The 18,032-nt window shown below is 46.1% G+C and overlaps 1 protein-coding gene across 1 annotated transcript in view; it reads right to left on the bottom strand.

Annotated features, from left to right (window-relative positions):
- The window catches only part of SLC1A2 (solute carrier family 1 member 2), a 60,408-nt gene extending 45,685 nt beyond the window's left edge, over positions 1–14,723 (bottom strand). Inside the window, exons 1-4 of the mRNA XM_077777480.1 lie at positions 14,588–14,723; positions 12,592–12,744; positions 9,928–10,178; positions 4,181–4,349 (exon numbers count right to left, since the gene is read on the bottom strand). Coding sequence (XP_077633606.1) covers positions 4,181–4,349; positions 9,928–10,178; positions 12,592–12,744; positions 14,588–14,717 — 703 coding nt within the window. The 5' untranslated portion in view covers positions 14,718–14,723. The remainder of the gene's footprint in view (positions 1–4,180; positions 4,350–9,927; positions 10,179–12,591; positions 12,745–14,587) is intronic.
- Positions 14,724–18,032: the final 3,309 nt, after the last annotated feature.

Consider the following 18,032-nt stretch of genomic DNA (forward strand, 5'->3'; position numbering starts at 1 on the left):
ATGAGGCAGTAGGATAATTATGGCACCCCTTAACATTTCCCACAAGAGCAAGTTGAACTGTCAGCGATATTAGTTCCTTGAAAAAAATGAATTCTGTTTTATTCCAAACTCAAAAGTACACTCTTCTCTCTTCTCCTCATTTACCCTGGGTAAGCAGATTCCAGAGTACATAGATTAACAAAGGAAGGCTTGTTGAGGCTTGGGGATTATCATGCAAACTTTGGAGCCCACATTAGAATTGCAGAGACCACTTAGTCAATAAAGTCTCTGCCAAGGTTATATCTATATCGGTTTAGCGCTATCTCAAATTCATGCATGGCTGGTGTGGAGAAAAAGCCTAAGTATAAAAGTATCTTTCTACTGCCTAATACGAGAAGGAGGGAGAATGTTGAAAAGTCAAATGGAAAGCAATGAGAAATCCAAAATAGTTGGGAAACCCCAATTAACCCAGTTCATTTGGATTTAACCTGTGATTTATTAATTCCTCATCATTCTTTTCATGGTCAAAACGGTTAGAATGCTTCCTTTTTTTAAACTATATATATTTTTATCAGTATCATAAGGGCAGAACATAGACTTTGTAACTTCCTAGCCCCTCAGTCCCCTTCTCCCGTCACGTGACTTCCATCTAAATCCAGCCCCACCTCAGCCTCTAGGGTCAATCCTAATCCCAGGCTGGAAGCATGTGAGGAGCTCTGTCCCCATCAAATGCACTAGGTCCTGGACAAGCCTCAACACCCAGCTTTGAGTCTTATCTCTGTGTTGTCTTTGCCTCTTTCCCTGCACCCAAGTATCTTCCTAGGAAGCTGCCACATACTTTGGCTTTTCCAAGCTTGGCCTGGCTTTTCTTTCCCCAGAAGATTCTCTTTCCCAACCACGCCTTCCCATCCTTTTCCTCAGAGTTTCACCCCCTGCCTCGTCTTACCCAGGCCCACCCAGGGACTGGGTCACTTCGTGGCTAACAGATATCCCCATGATTGTCTGGGGGTTGTCTGGATGTCTGACTACCAGCCACTATGTGCCCCCTTCCCGCCCTGACCCATTATTGCCAATCCTGGGGCTCCAATTCTGACTACTTCTATCAATCAATGTTGCTGTCCCCATGGCTATAGGCCCTTGCTTGCCCATCTGACATTTCCTCTGAACCGTAGTATGGCCAATCCTCTATGTCCTCTCTTTCCCTCTTCATCCCTAGGCCTGCGCTGTCCTGGTCTGGCAGGCCTAATTTACAATCCTCTCTATTATATCCAGTTTCCTATTGTATCTAGTTATGCCTGGAGTCTTGAGTTATACTGGGTAAATTATAGCATGATAACTGGATTCTCTTAGGGAGGAATTCCTGCGCTCTGAATCTCTGACTTTACCTGTTTTCCTTCCCCAGAGATACTCACCTCCCCACACTATGCACATAACAACCCAGATTGTTCAACTATCCTTCCCTGGCCCCTCACTCTCTTTAACAAAAAGAACTTAGCACCTGCACTCAAGATTGTGAATTCCCTGGTAATGAATATTGCTCCTTTTCATTTCTTAGCCAGGAAGACTGGCAAGTGACTTACAAGTGAGTTATTGGCCATAAAGACAGAGGCTTAGTGAGAATCAGTGACCAGGGGAATGTGGTCTTGCTCTGCCATAACATACGGAACCAAATTCAGACTATTTCCAAGCCCTTCTCTCAAGCCCCTGAGGAGGAGTTTGTTAGGTGTGCGGTGAGACATAATCTGTGAACATTCTGGCTGAGGAGACCTAGTATTACCCAGTTAATTCCACTTGGTGATTTTAAGAGAAACTCTTCAAGGTCTCAAAGTCAGAAAATGCTGGCATAAAAAAGCTACCCTTGCAGGGTCAGCAGAAACTGAGCCATATTTATGACTATGAGACAGAGAGAGATGCTGGAAGGAGCAAAGTCTCCCAGGAGTTGACTTAATGGTTGGGGTTAGAGTGGAGCTCAGAAGTGGTCTGGAGATTTTGGGGGAGAGAAAGGAGTCCTTCAAGAAGTAGGAGGCCAGAGCCAGGGTTTTGTCTTCACGTACTGGAATGTTTCATCGCTGGGACTTTCCAAAGCCAAAAAAAAAAAAGCCACCTTCTCCACCCTTAGAAGACCAAGAGAAGAATCTTGTTTTAGCCATGATTTGTAAATGAGAACTTTCCCAACAGTCTAACTTCCCTTGGCTTTCCAGGGCCTCACTCTGCACTTGGACACTCACGTACAACTTCCATGTCATTTCCCTCTATAAACACAGCCTCACTGAACTCACTTACTGGAACTAGGGTGTTTCACTTGAACAAAGCCCTTTTAGACTTGATCACTGGGGCTGAGAGAGTAGTGAGTTGTGTTGAAACTCCCTAGGGCAGCTCAAGGTCAACGTGACTTCCCAGAATCCACTGAGACTCTGGAAACAACTGTGAAAGTCTTCTGAATGATTCACCCCAACGTTTGGCCCCATTACTCATGACCTTAACCTCTTCCAGAGTATGTAGAAGACTGTGGGGCCACTTTGACTATGGGGTTTGGGGGAACAGAGCAGGGCTAGGAAAGTCCTGAAAGGCTCACAGACATCTGGGCAGTGGGGGAGAGGGGTGGATCTGGGGAGAATGTTGAGGGTATTTGCAAGGCCTCCTCTGAGGGACTCACCCACTTTCTCCTCTCTCCTTCCTCCTGTCACCTCTCACTGATTGTCAACAATGTTTACGGATCTTCCATTGCCTGCCAACCTATTCAGGGTATCTCCTCTCACACTCTCACTTACTCAACCTGTTTCCTTTGAGGTCAAACTGGAAGATTCCCTCACTGAAGCTTCTGCTTTTCAGTGCCTGGACAATCTTTCTCCTCTACATCTTTCTCTCAACCACTCTGGCTGAGTTACTCATAAGATGATCAAACTTAGAATAAACAAACAAACAACCAGAATACCCAGATAAATGTGAATTGCAGATAAACAATGAATGTATTTTATTTTAGTATCTCATGCAATATTAGCGACATACTCTACACTAACAAATCATTTGTTGTTCATCTGAAATTCACCCTTAACTGGGCATCCAATACTTTATCTGATAACCCTACTAAGGAGACAAGGGTTTTGATCTCCCAGATGGCAAAGTGGAAGGACCATGGAGCTGATCCATTTCTAACCAGCTGCCACTCAAACCCTTAGAAATCTTGCTTGTATGAATCCACATACTTGTACCCAGCTTCCTCACTTCTCCCAGCTTAGAGCCAAATGTCCCTCTTTCTTGTTTATGGGACACCACTCTAACAATGGGTGGGGGTTATGGTGGGGAGTGGACCCATAGGGTGGATGGGGAGTAAACTGACCAAAGGGGAGTCTCTCCCATGATGGGGAATCTTCATCCTCTGAGGGGCCGTTTTCTTACTGTGCTCCTCAGCTCTCTATCCACCTTGGATAATGACAGTAGCTCAGAAGAGAGCACATGGTATATACTACTGCACCATCTCATTCAATACTCATAATGATATGCAGGAGAAATGCAATCTCATCCCCACATTACAAATGAATCTTGAAAGTGGAGCAGCTTGGCCATGGTCAGGTAACCAATGAGTGGTCCTCAAGGGATCTGAACCCAGCCTGTCTTCCTGCAGAGCCAAAGAACCAAGCAATGGTATGCTACAAAGGCTCCAGGCTAGGGGAAAGGCCTCACTGGAATCCTTATCTAAAGATTATAAGCTCCTTTGGGCACCAACACCAACACTTCACACTCCTAATAGCACTGATTGTTATAAAGGCTGTGGACGTTGGGGCAGGCTGGCCCTGTGCCTAGTGCAGCACTGGCATACAAGGCAGCTCAAAAAACATGCTTAAAAAAATGGAAGACTTGGATGTGTAACTTCCCGAAATGGACAGTCAGACAAAGTTATATGCCAATACCACATAGTCATAGAATGTGCTCTATGAATGTTAGTCCCTTCCCTCTTCCCATAACCAACCTCTAGCTGGCATGTCCTCTCGCGGTCCTGCATGCCCCCTCCCTCTTCCTTAATATTTCAACTATCAGTCTCCATGACCCCCAAATTATTCCCCAGGGAGAGCCTCTGGCTCCACCTACAGGACGTCAGAGTGACTGGTTTTCTGAGAAGGGAGTGAGGAATGCCAAGGTGCTGAGATGCAGGAAAGGCTGGCCATTGTCTCCCCCCAGAGATGAATACCGGGTTGCCTACCTAAGACATTCATGCCATCCTTGAACTCCAGGCCCTTCTTGATAACCACCTTCGCTTCTTCAGGTGCCTCCGTCACAGTCTCATTCAATAATGAGATGACAGTGTTGGTGGCATTGCCCTCCTCATCTGATGGAGGTGCCACCAGGACTTTCTTGGTCACCGTTTGAATCTAATGGGGAGGGGGGAATATAAAGATAAGAGATTTGATCGCCAAAAGCCTAGGCATTCACACGTTTTTAAAGTCCCTAGTATGTTAAAAAAAATAATTAAGAAATGTCAAAAAGGTTATGAAAGTTGGAAAATATTTTGTTTGTATTTAACAAAGTGATATTTTATTACACAAATACAGTAGGAAATGATGGTCTTCATCACTTAATAATTATAGGATGTATAGCATTCATTTGTAATGTAGTGTGATCCAAAAAGGGACACAAGCTTCAAGTTGAGGGACAGGCATCTACTTCTTTCTTTCTTTTTTTTAATGTTTATTTATCATTGAGAGACAGAGAGAGGCAGAGCACAATCATGGGAGGGTCAGAGAAAGGAGGAGACACAGAAGCTGAAGCAGGCTCCAGGCTCTGAGCTGTCAAGCACAGAACCTGATGCAGGGCTTGAACTCACAAACCGTTGAGATCATGACCTGAGCTGAAGTCAGGAGCTCAACCGACTGAGTCACCCAGGTGCTCCATGTGTCTGTCTATTTCTTTCATTCCCATGATTGTAGTCCTGCATCTCAGAGACAACATTCAGCATCAATCATGGATGCTCTTCATAATTGTGAAACTCAGTTGAATGTTCCTTTTTGGGACATCCCAAGAGGGGCCCTGGAGCTAGTCAAGAGTAGGAAAGTGAGGGTCTTTGCAGATAACAGGTCAGCACCTCATGGACCACCTGTTTTGTTCCTTCCTGCCTGGGACGTGTGTGGCAGTCTTCACAGACAGACTCTAATTTGAGCTCCTTCCAGAGTCATGCTCTGCTGGACAGCTCCATCTGGGCACCAGATGTACTAGCTGCCAGCAGCTGCCATGACAGGGATGTTGGCTTGTATTTCAGATCAAAATGTAAGGTGGAAAGACACCCACTCCTTCTGGGCAGTGATGCCAAGCTTTGCTCAATGTTTGCCAAGCATCTCTGTGCAAGTGGCCCCCTGGAACCTCTCATGCTATTCCTCGACATCTGTGGCATCCATTCTAATTTTAAAGGTGTCAGTCACCCTGCATACCGAGTGCTGTAAAAACACACTTCTGATCCCAGAGAAACAATACCTCCAAGGGCATTAAAATAGAACTCCTGCAGAATCCTAGAATGTCAGTGCTGGTACATAGTAGGCAACAGATGGCTCAACCCTGAATAGATAAGGAAGAGGAGGTGTGGAGAACTCAAGTGACCTGTCAGACGTCACAGAGTTCTTGGCAGAGCTGGGACTTAAACTCAGAAGGCCTGACCACCACCGAGTTCTCCCACTTCCTGTGCTACAGAGACCCAATCCCACTGCAGCTAGGCCTAACGGTGAACAGCGCCAAACTGACTGGCTCCCCAAAGTGGGAGAGAAGCAGGATGTGCTCTGTTCTAGCCTGGCCACGTGTGCTTGTGCAGGGAGGTAGGAAGCTCGGGCTGAGTGTGCAAGGGGAGAACAGGCAGCTCATGGGCTCCTTGGTCTGGGCAATGTTGGCAAAAAGAAAGAATGCAGGAATGATCAGAAGGGAAGCTTCTGTGAGCAAGAGTCATGCTCCCAAGAAAAATGGGAGGACCAGAAGCCAACATTCTCTATCCTGAGAATGCTAAAGAAGCCAGGTCTTGAGTTGAAAGTACTAATGGCCATGGTCATAAATAAACGGTGGCTGTCAGGATCAGGTGGGCAGCGGGTGTCCCATGTTTGACATATATTATCTCTTATGCCAATAGTAGCTCCTCAAGGCTCAGGGAGCTCACTAACAGCAGGGCAGACTCCCAAATCAGCTTCCAAATAGCTCAAGCCAGTAGCTCAGGTTGAAGGCGAGGAGATAGCAATACTAGAACACAGGCCTGGTTTCTGCCTCAGTTCTTGATGTGAGCCTGTTTGAGTTGGACAGCCCCATCTGGATGCCAACTCCAGTCTACCCGAGTCCAAGCCACCAGGGTCTCCCACTTTAAAACCTGCAAAAGCCTGTTCACTGACCTTCCCACGCCCCTGACAGTCTGCCCGCAATCACCAGGTAAGTCTGGCCACCAGAGCTCGGTCTATGTCCAGAGCTGCCCGGTTGATTTCTTAGAAATAGAAGAACAGCTGTGTCCATGTCTAAAACTCTCTTAGAAGTACCCAAGTCTGACCCCAGCCTACCNCATCTCTCCATTGTCCTGCCTCCAGCCCTCAGGGCGCACTTATCTGAATTATTAAATAGCTTATGTATATACCTGATGTTTAGTACAGTGTCCCCCATCCCTCATAGGTAAGGGACCCCCCCACCACCACTGTCTTCCTGCCTGTGGCACCTTGTGCACAGCGGGGAGCCAGCACCCAGGAGGTGCTCTTAAATATCAGATGGTCAGCAAACACACACCATCGCATTAAGACCCATGCGGGCCCCTATCACCGGGCTTGACGGAGTGTGGTCACACCGCACCTTACAGCCCATTGCTGTCCTGGAACCTGGAAAGCTCCGCTGGTTCAGCCGCAAGCAGCAAGCAGGAGGCCCCCCTCCTCTCTAAGATGCAGGGTCTGCTGCCTTGGGGAAGGCAGCCTCTGCTCTGGGGACAGCGCGCCTTCCTCTTTCCGTCTCTGTGTCCAACTGTGGCCTGAAGCCCTCCACCCCCACGACAAGCTGTTCGTAGTCATGTCCAGCTATATCCCAAGGGCCCAGAAGGCACCTGTCTGGCATCCCTTCTCTCTGGTAAGGTGATGTCACCCTACAATGGTTTCCTCTCACTGAACCCTCTTCAAGGGCCCCAAGGGCCCAGGGATTGCTCCTAGTTTAAGACCCCATTCTTGTGGGCTCCCTGAGGCCCACATGCTCCCTGGCCCTGAGGTAAATAAAAGATTCTACACAATTTTTCCTCTGATCGTCCTAACTCAAAGGGGCATGACCGTGGACTGAGCTGGGGGACTAAGGGCTTGTTCCTCATATGAGTATTGCTAGGGGAGCGGGGCAGGTCCAGGGCAGGGATGGGGCAGTGAACGGCTCAGCCCTCTATTCTAGTGTGCACGGGACCCCTGCCGTGGGCAGCGTCGTACCGAGATTGCCCACTGACCAGACAGGTCACCGAGTGTGAGCGCGGCCAAGACCACAGTGAGGACTCCAGGTGCCTGTCTGCTTTGGTTCTGCTCTGCTGACTGTGACGAAGGGGTCTCCTCGGATGGAGCATGGTCACAATGGGGCCCAGGACGGAGTCCCCAATCCCTGCCTCCCCCATGCCTTTCGTGCTGCCCCTCCCCCAAGTTCCAGAGTGCTCTCATCTTTCTAAGTCGGTTCCCTCTACAGCACCTCTCCCTTCACTCCCCACCCCGAAATGGTTTCTTTTATTTTTTTATTATTATTAAAAAAATTTTTAAGGGTTATTTATATTTGAGAGAGAGACAGAGCGTGAGTGGGGAGGGGGGCAGAAAGAGAGAGGGAAACACAGAATCAGAAGCAGGCTCTGACAGCTCAGAGCCTGATATGGTGCTCGAACTCACAGACTGCAAGATCATGACCTGAGCCAAAGTCGGATGCTTAACCGACTGAGCCACGCAGGTGCCCCTTTATTATCTTTTAATGGAGGCTTTTCGATTTCTTCTTTATCGTTGCTTTTGAATTTTATTTTATTTTTCTTTTTTAGTGAAGTAGAGTTGACACAAAATATATTACATTAGTTTCAGCCATACAACACAGTGATTTGACAAGCCTGTACATTACGCCTTGCTCACAGCAAGTGTTGTTACTGTCTGTCCCCTCACCACACCATTACAGTATCATTGGTTATATTCCCTGTGCTGTGCCTTTCATCCCCATGACTTCCTTCTATAACTGGAAGCCCGTGGCTCCCACTCTCCTTCACCCATTTTGGCCATCCCCTGCTTCCTTCCCTCTCTGATAACCTTCAGTTTCTTCTCTGTACTTAGAAGCCTGTTTCTGCTTTTTACTTGTTTATTTATTTGTCTTGTTTTTGCAGATTGCACACATAAGTGAAATCACGTGGTACTTGTTTTTCTCTGACTTATTTCACTTAGCATCATGACCTTCAGGTCCATCCATGTTGCTGCAAATGGCAAAATCTCATTTGTTTTTATGGCTGAGTATTGCCCCATTGTGTATGTATACGCCACATCTTCTTTATCCGTGAAATGGTTTCCTCTAACATAGCTCTATGCCATAAGTGCCACCAAAGTGGCAATGGAAATCAGAGAACACATCTTAACCCAGAATAATTGGGGCTCAGCAGTGGTTGACAACAGCATTTGGGGGGCAGCTGAGAAGGCAAACTTTTCCTTGAGGCATCCTGTTTCCCAAGTTCACTCTTCTGTGGTTCCCTGGAAATGGCTGAAGGAGGCTCCTTGGTCCTAGTTGACTTCCTACCTGGGCTGATGGGAACTGATGTGTATTCTCACCTAACCTGGCCTTGGGGCGAGACAACAGGCTGGGGAGAGGGGTCAAGGTTTCTCTCTCAGTGGTTCCACCCAGCAGATTCACCCATTTTCTTAAAGTATAACTTTTAAAAAACTTGATCTGCCTGTAGGCAGCTGCTAGACATACATTACTACAAACTTTTGTAGAGCCATTTTGCAACATCCAGCAAATTTGAAATCTAAAACTCTGGCGGGACATTAGCTTCCAAGAATTCATTTTTTAGAAATAACTACACAATCATGAAAAGAGAGGGAGAGGATGGTAAAGCACTGTTAGATAAAAGAGCACGGGGTAGCACAGTCCATATAATGCAGTTCCCACTTGGGTTGAATTTTTTCTAATTATGCACAGAGGCAAAATATATATATGGAAGGAAACAAAATTCCCAGCATGAGTAGTTCTAGGGAAGGAAAGTGCATCTACACCATTTAAACTTTTTACAGCCCTCATGTATTACTTCTACAATTTGAAAACACCCAATCCCTAGGCCTACCTTAGAGACTCTGACTCCGTGGGGCATGTGTATTTTTTAAAAGCATCCCAAGTGGTTTTGCTATTCTACTAACATAGAGACCCATGGGTCACTCTAGAGGGTTGTTGGCAAGAGTGATTTTTAAAAATGTGCCCCTGGGGGCACCTGGGTGACTAAGTCGGTTAAGCATCCGACTTTGGCTCAGGTCATGATCCCCCGGTTCGTGGGTTTGAGCCCCGCATCAAGCTCTGTACTGACAGCTAGCTCAGAGCCTGGAGCCTGTCTTTGGATTCTGTATCTCCCTCTCTCTCTGTCCCTCTGCTGCTCCTGCTGCCTCGCTCTCAAAAATAAATAAAACACATTTAAAAAATGTGCCCTTGCACAGCACATCAATGGAAGCCAAAAACAAGGGGAAAAGTAATAGGAAAAAATAAAAATAAAAAGGAAGAAGGAGAATCCCAGAGCAGAGAGATGCAAAGTGGGCTGGAAAAAAAGGAAGGTTAATAAAATAAAGCAAAATACAATTTTAATCCCCAAATCCTGCTCCAAATCACCTCCTATGATCCCTAGACAGAGAAAATTAAATACGGGAAAACTGCTCCCCAGTGCTGGCTCACTGAAACACTCCCTAAGTTATCGTCTTGATAACTGAAGGAGGCTGCAGAGGCAAGAGCAGCAGAGCTTGAGGTTACCTGTTGAAAACACGCTTGGACAAGGTTTTCAGGAAAGAGGTTTCGGATGAGGTCCAGGAAGGCATCCAGGCTGGACACTTCATCGTTTTTCTTCCCGGGTCCCAGCTGCTTCTTGAGTTTGGGGTTCCCCGGGTGGATAGCCAAGACCAAGATGACCCCCAGCACCGCGGCGATGACGGTCGTAGACATGTAATACACCATGGCTCTCGTGCCCAAGCGTCCACTGGCCTTAGCATCCAGGCCCGACAGACCTGGGTTGAAAAGACATGGGAAGGATTCATCGTGTGATGCCCATCTCTGCTTACCTGGTTTTCATACTCATATGCAGGAATGCTTAATTAAACCTCCTCCTACTGAAAGTTTGGTCCCACAATTTACAGTTCTTTTTTCTTTTTTTTTTTTGTACTATTATTTTATTTTAGAGAGAGAGAGAGCACACACGAGAAGAGGAGAGGGGCAGAGGAGACGGGCAGAGAGAGAAAGAGAGAATCCTAACCAGGCTCCACACTCAGCACAGAGCCTGACACGGGGCTTGATTTCATGACCCTGGGATCGTAACCTCAGCCAAAATCAAGAGTCCAACGCTCAACTGAGTGAGCCACTGAGGTGCCCCCTCCAGTTTACAGTTCTGTTCTCCAAGGACATTTTTGAGATTCTAGGGAACCAGAGAGAGTTGAAGATTTCTGGTTCAGAGTGTATAAAATGGTCAGTGACTACTTTTTGTCAGTCTGCAATAGTGAGTTAAAGTTGAATATATTCTATTTTTAATTCTGAGATCATGTCCTTCCCACTTATTTGGTATTAAGATACCCTTTCTTTATGAAGTGATGGTGCCAATTTTTTTTTAAATGTCCTCCCTTAAAACGAAACAAAACAAAACGCTGGTAGTCCTGGTGATTGATATCAAAAGTCTAGCACAGCAATCTAGCACAGTCCTCACACCTCTGAGGTGAAGCATAATGGAGACCCACATTTTCCAACAGAGTGCAGGGATTAGAGAACACAGAGGTGGGTGCTCCGTCTACACTGTGGGAGGTTCTGTGATTGGTAGAGGAAATTCCAAGCAAGTCACAAAAACTCCTGCCTTCACTAGGTTTTTTCCCAGTTGTTTCTTCAATTTTTCTACTTCCTGGTTTCAGTTTCTGCTCTTACTAGACAGAGAGACTGCAGCCCTTGCTGTGCAGGAGGAAGTCACTGTCATATACTTTTCTGAATTAAGCTGACCTGTCTGTGAGCCACTTCTCCTTACAACCTAAAGTCAAATTCTGGCCAACAGACACTAAGTTTCCTTGCCAAGTTGACCAGCGTATGGTCTGTTAAACAGGCATGGCGAACATTCTCTCTGGTTTGAAAAGGAGCCTTTCAGGTGAAAGCAGTTTCGCTCAGTCTGGGGCTGAATGAGGAGACCCTGCATTCACTGGGCTTGCTGGTTGACCAGAGATGAGACTATATAGAACAACCTGGCTTAGTGTCTGAATCTCTTGATGCTTCCAGACCTTTGCTTCCTTCAGAAGGTGGATAGCCCCGAGGGACAGCTTTCTCAAGGTCACCTAGATGGCACCCAAATATCAGTCAAAGCCTAGCTTTCAGCCTTAACTCAGAACACAGTCTTTAAACTACATCAGTTTAACAGGGCACCTGGGTGGCTCAGTGGGTTAAGCATTCAACTTTGATTCAGGTCATGATCTCTCGGTTTGTGAGTTCAAGCCCCATGTCGGGCTCTGTGCTGACAGCTCAGAGGGTGGAGCCGGCTCTGGATTCTGTGTCTCCCTCTCTCTGCCTCTTGCCCACTCACACACACACTCTTTCTTTTTCACAAAAAGTAAATAAACGTTAAAAACATTTTTTTTAAAAACCTACATCAATTTATACCCTATTTGAGCAATGTTATTTGGTAAAGAGAAAACTACTAGCATAACCCCAGAGAGGTGAAAAAATTTGTTCCAATAAAACACTTCTTTCAGCCCCAAAGAGTTGAACATGATTTACATACTAAGGGTACATTTCTTCTTAAAAACTTGAAGGGTTTGGGGCACCTGGGTGGCTCAGTCAGTTAAGCATCGAACTTCAGCTCAGGTCATGACCTAGCAGTTTTTGAGTTCAAGCCCCCCGTCGGGCTCTGTTCTGACAGCTCAGAGCCTGGAGCCTGCTTCGGATTCTGTGTCTCCCCCTGCGTCTACCTCTCCCCTGCTCATGCTCTGTCTCTCAATAATAAATAGGTATTACAAAAAAAACAAAAACAAAAAAAAAACCTTGAAGGGTTTCACATCTAGTATTTAGTTTATTTTTAATACCACTTCCTTCTACATCCAGTTAAATAGTTAAGAGAAAATATCCTTTTCTATTTATTTTGTCAGTATCTGAACGAAATATAATTTGGAAAATGAGAAAGTGTACATTCAAAATTGAAATCACTCTAGTTATCACTTTGAACATGTGGCAGCTTCCTTTTCATCTCTTATTGCCACACAGAAGGACTGACCAATAGATGGGAAATTTGTGCTTAGGGTTGATAATCCCCATTTTAGAGACAGAAAAGCCAAGGCTCTTAAATACAATGACACAGATGACCACACTCACTCATTCATTCCTTCATTCCACCAAATTGAGATCTGATGGTCACTCCACAAGCCAGAGTGAGGGTCTGATCCCCTGTGGCCTTACCTGTGATTAAGCTGGAGATGATGAGAGGCAGAATGAGCATTTTGAGCATCCTCATGAGTATATCCCCTGGGAAGGCTATCAACATAACCACATCAGGGTGGAGGGGAGATGCCAGGCGAAGAAGCCCTCCACATACCGCCCCCAGGATGACACCTACAAGGGAGAAGGGGAGATATTTGAATTTATTTTTTGCCCTAGCTCTCAGGATTCAGTGACGTTGACCTGTCTCATACTTCCCCATTATCAGACAATGAATAGCACGTAACAAAAATACCATTTGATCAGTAGAGTTGACTTTAATGTCTAGTGAGAGAATATCGTGTACCTCCAACCATTCTAAAAGGCACTACTGTGAGAGTGGAGGAGAGCCCTGATGAGGCTTTGTGAGAAGGACGATACGGAAACTTGACTAACTTCTTTGAAGATGCTGTCCACTTGTAGAGTCCTAGAGTCAGTAGAAATAATCCACAGGGCCACATACTGCTTTGCAGGCCCTCCAAGCCTACGCCGGGCCATCGGTATGGTGTTTAACGTATCTCTTTCCTTTCTGACTGGATACCAGATAAAAGGAACACTTGATTTACCAAGCTGGTGTGAGTTTCCTTTTTCCTTCAATTTTCTTTGGCTCCCAACAATTTCCCCATGGCTCATTCTCAAGGAGTTCTGTCCTTGACTTCTATGTTCTCTTACATAATCTTTAGACTTGCTGATTTTATGGTAGATTAGGGGGGGTCTCTAAAAGTATATAATTTGGGAGGAAACGATTTAGGCGAGTTGCTGGCAGGAGCCTTTCACTTTGCATACTCGGGGATTCCGCAAGACAAACTTTATTAGATCTCTGCAAACAGGCAGCCAGCATACAAGATCCTTGTAGAAACCACAAATCAGGTCATAGCACACTGGCTGGGAGGGAGGGAGGAAGTCCCTAGGTCCATGGGCTACGGTGTTAACTCCGGGGATATCAGGGGAGTGATGTGGCTAAAAGCCTGCTGGTTTTTTTGGTTATTTTTTGTTTTGTTTTGTTTTTTACTTCTACAGGTAAAAAATACACTTCTTTAGAATCTACGATAAGTGAAATTTCTTTATGTGAAAGGTAACCTTTGGAAACCCCTACCACACCTCTGTCTTCTTTCATTAAGTAAACTGAGCTGTGGCAAGCCCCTAATCTGGACCCTGGTCCACTGACATCCAAGATGACTGGCTCAAAGGAGAAGCCACGGAACAGAGTGGGGAAAGGGCTGGGAGTGATTAGTTGTTCTTCGCTTTCGTGTGGAGCCTAAGTGAGAGCTGAAGAACAAGGAGGGATCGAGAGAGGAAATGATGTGGTTGTCATTACAAGATACTGCAACTTGCCCCATTTTCAATGAACCCTGCTTGAAAACCCAAGACCAAGATTGTGTCAACAGTCACCCAAAAGGACAACCATAGCTGGGTGCGGTCCAAAGCAGAGGAGTCGAATCAGACTTTTGTGAAGGAGCCAGCCCAGGTCAAGACTTCCAGACAAGCCTCTTCCACCCTGACCGCATTAGCTAATGTGCTAAACTAATCGAAGTTAGTGAGGGTGTTTGTAGGTTAGACCTTGGGAGCCCGCTTCATGGGGTTTTCAGTAACTGCCGTCTTAAACTCCGTACAGGTATTTCTCTAAATGTGGTATGCTGACCATCTGCTTTGGAATCACCTAGAAGCTTTGTTAAGATGCAGATTCCAAGGCCTCACTGCAGATGGCCCAAAGTCTCTGTGTGTAGGGCCTGGGAATCTGCATGTTCACATACTCACGAGAAGTGCTGAGGACCACCAGAGTGCCAAAGAAGAAAATACATGGCTAGAGCAGGTGTCAGGGGAAAGGGACTATATCATCAAGGCAGCCGTGCCTGGGTAAAGGTGGCCTTAGGTAGGGCCCGGGGCTTCCTTTACAGTGAGAGGGCAGCCTATGGGAGCCAGCTTCCCCACAGAGCCTGGAGACAGCCAGAGAAGACAGGCAGCCCCCGTCACCTACCAAACACAGTCAGTGTGAGCAGGAGGTTCTTCCCCAGCTTGTCACACAGGCGCAGGCCCAGGGGCCTGTGCTTCGGCTCCTCTGAGCTCAGATGGCTGTCGAGCATCCGTACTTCCACCTGCTTGGGCATGTTGTTGGCACTGCAAGGTGAGCAAAAGTGGAGGTTAGGGCCTGCTGGCTGCCTCCCTTGTGCAGGTGAGGGGCTCAGGTAATAGCAGATGAAATGGGCCTCCCACCAGGCACGGTGAGGTTTCTAGAACCACTGGCATGAAAATAAAAACCAGAGCAACTCAGGGTATTCTAGGTCCCAGTTTACCTATAAGCAGGATACCAGGACACAGGGAAGACCTCCACGCCAGGCACTTTTCTCCCTACCATCTTGGGTCATCATGGTAGAGGAAAGGCATACCACAAGCACAGGTGAGGTTTTTCCAAGAGCTGCCCACCACAGCTACTATGAGAGGCATAGTATTTCTGCCCTGTTTTCCAGAAAGTAATTTGCTCAGGGTCACAAGGCTAAAAGAAATAGAGATAGAGGGTTGCCTGAGTGGCTCAGTCGGTTAACCACCTGACTTCAGCTCGGGTCATGATCTCCCAGCTCGTGGGTTCAAGCCCCGCATCAGGCTCTATGCTGACAGCTCAGAGCCTAGAGCCTGGAGACTGCTTTGGATTCTGTGTCTCCCTCTCTCTCTCTCTCTCTCTCTCTCTGCCCCTTCCCCCCCCTCAAAAATAAATAAACATTTAAAAAAATGATTAAAAATTTTAAAGAAAAAATGGAGGTATCCACCCAGCTATGTCTGCCTCTGAAACCTGACTCATTCTTGTATCAATAGCCAAAAGTAACTTTTGAATTATCAAAGGTCAGAAGAGTCACGACCTAAGTCACGCTAAATTCAAATGCCTCTGAGCTCCAGCCTTCCCCACCCTGGTCACGGAAAAGCCATACATGTGGGTAGTCCAAGTGTTGTCTCTCTTTTGGAAAGCATGGTTTATCTAGTTTGTTTGTTTGTTTGTTTTCAATCTACTGTGGTTTTTAAAAGGTTATTTGCATTATCAGGACTTTGCTAAAGCTGCCCAAGGGTCATGCTACTCCACATCAAGGGAGTGTGGCTTTAAGAAGCACATGACTGCCTTCACTGCAGTGCAGCCCGGCACTTTTCCAGAGAAGACACATAAGCCCAAGCTGTGGCGAGAGTCTTGCCGGCGAACCTGGCTGGGGTACGGGGTACACTGCCTCTTGTTCCAGCTTTGTCATTAGGCAGGTCTGTAAGACTTCAGACACAAGCTTGGAGACTGACATAGGCCAAGGTTTTACTTTGCCAACTTAAGACACTTCTGCTAGTTGCCATTTACAATCACCATCATGTGATTTAAAAAAAAAAATTGTTTAAGGGTTAAAACACTGGGAAGACAAGTCACAGTCTCTGAATAAATGTCTATGCCCTCTAAGATGGGAGGGAGTTAGCCTTACCCAGACATTCTCGCCAGAGACTGGGAAAGCCTTCCTTTGGAACCAGTATCAATCGGCAGACCGGTGGTTTGGAATCACTGGTTACAATGGAAATAGTGTGGGTTTTAGAGACAGGGCACCTGGGATTTAAATCCTGCCTCCATCACTTGTTAGCTGTGTGATGTGTAGAAAGAAGGACTTGACGCCTACCTTGTGGAAATTAAACATGATAATGTATGTTAGGGACCTGGCGTGACACCTGGCATAGGCTGTGACCTTGTCTAAGCAGCAGGAAGACACACAGCCTTCATCAAGTTCATTACAAGGGTGACGTTTGCTCCACCATTTCAACAGGACACCAAGCTTAGCCTCCAGAGTCTCAGACTGAAGACCAGGGACCCAAATACAGCACTTACTCTTTCATAACGGGCTCCTTAATATACTTGCTACCAAAATGTTTTGAAATTAGGAATGATGTCTCCTGATCTGGTTAGAATACCCAAATGAAAATAGTAGTTAAAATACTGGCATCTTGGTCTCCCCTTAGTGGCCTAATTATCTACTCATCTAGTTCGTTTTGGGGGCAGCCTCTGACTAGCTGACATGTGTGTGCTAATGATCACTCAGCCTGTCTGAAAAGAAAGTAGGGCATGACTGCTCGCAGCAAGCAGATGAGGGCCAATCTGGTCAGCAAGCAACAAACACCGCTTCCTCTAATCACCAAGTGAAACAGACAGAAAGGCTCTTTTTACAACACAGCAGGGGAAAATGATCAAAATGATCTTTTTTAACACGGGCAGACCATATGTTTCCACTGGGATCTTTTGATATTTTTAAAGATTTCTCCAGCCAGTAATCTGAAGCTCTAAACCAGGAAATGGCCAACAAAGAACCCAGGCCATGTGTGTTCTGAAATGGCGAATGTATCCATCAGCCAGCCTTGGGCATTGCTCTATGTCCCTTTGAGATTGTAATCCCCTAACTTCTGCTTCATTTGAATCCCTTTTGCCACTGAAGTTGGACACAGGCACATGGTTAGTATTTAAGTGAGACTAACAAGTATTTAAACCAAATGCTCTGGCAAGATCTGAAGGACAGAATGAAAGTGTCGGGCATCAAAACAGCCATGTCAAAGTGAAAACATGCAACTGTTAGGTTAATGCACACACTCAGTCCAGCAGTGTGTTTGGGCGTCTGTTGCACACAATTCTTAGTTGTACACAACTGCTGTAATGTTTAATGGTTTGTTTTTCAGGCCATGACAAAATGTCCCTGAAACCCCGAATCAAAACGGCCACATCAAAGTGGCAGCATCAAAATTCCATGAACCCACATGTATTTATTGAGAGGATTCCTGTGACTTCCTCAGCTCCCTTGAAATGAACCAAATGCTCCAGGCTCATAGGAGTTTCTGACATCTGCATGTAGAGAATGATTTGTGAAGTACATCAGGATCCCAGCTTCCAACTAGGAACACAAAGTCCTCTAAGAACTCTCAGTAAAAATTCTAACCAGTCTACATGATCACTGCATCACTAGAATACAAGGAGAGCCTGAAATGGGGAGTATTATAGAACACAGCATTAGAACATATTTTATAATAACACAGCTGTTTGTAAGACTTATACATACACAGCTGTACAAATGCTGGTTACTGAATGCACAGAATAACAGCGGCAGTGACAAGGATACCTGGTATTTACCAAGTATTCTATATGTCAGATGCTACAGTAAAGAGTAAGGTGTATTCCTTGCTCTTAAAGAGCTCAAGGGAGACAGAAAGCACATCGTACAGTACGTGTCTGCTTTACACGTGGACCATGGTCAAGCTCTGCAGGGGGTGCTATGGAAATGGGGAAAATGGCACCCAACGTAGCTTTGGGGAAGACCGATGTTCGAGAACAGCTCCCAGGAGGGCTGATACCAGAGTTGTAACTTACAGGATGGATTTAATTCAAATGTCTATATCTGTCACCGGTCTGTGAACCCCAGGAG

The sequence above is a fragment of the Crocuta crocuta genome, unplaced genomic scaffold, assembly GCF_008692635.1.
Source record: "Crocuta crocuta isolate KB4526 unplaced genomic scaffold, BGI_CrCroc_1.0 scaffold384, whole genome shotgun sequence".
NCBI classification, from domain to species: domain Eukaryota; kingdom Metazoa; phylum Chordata; class Mammalia; order Carnivora; family Hyaenidae; genus Crocuta; species Crocuta crocuta.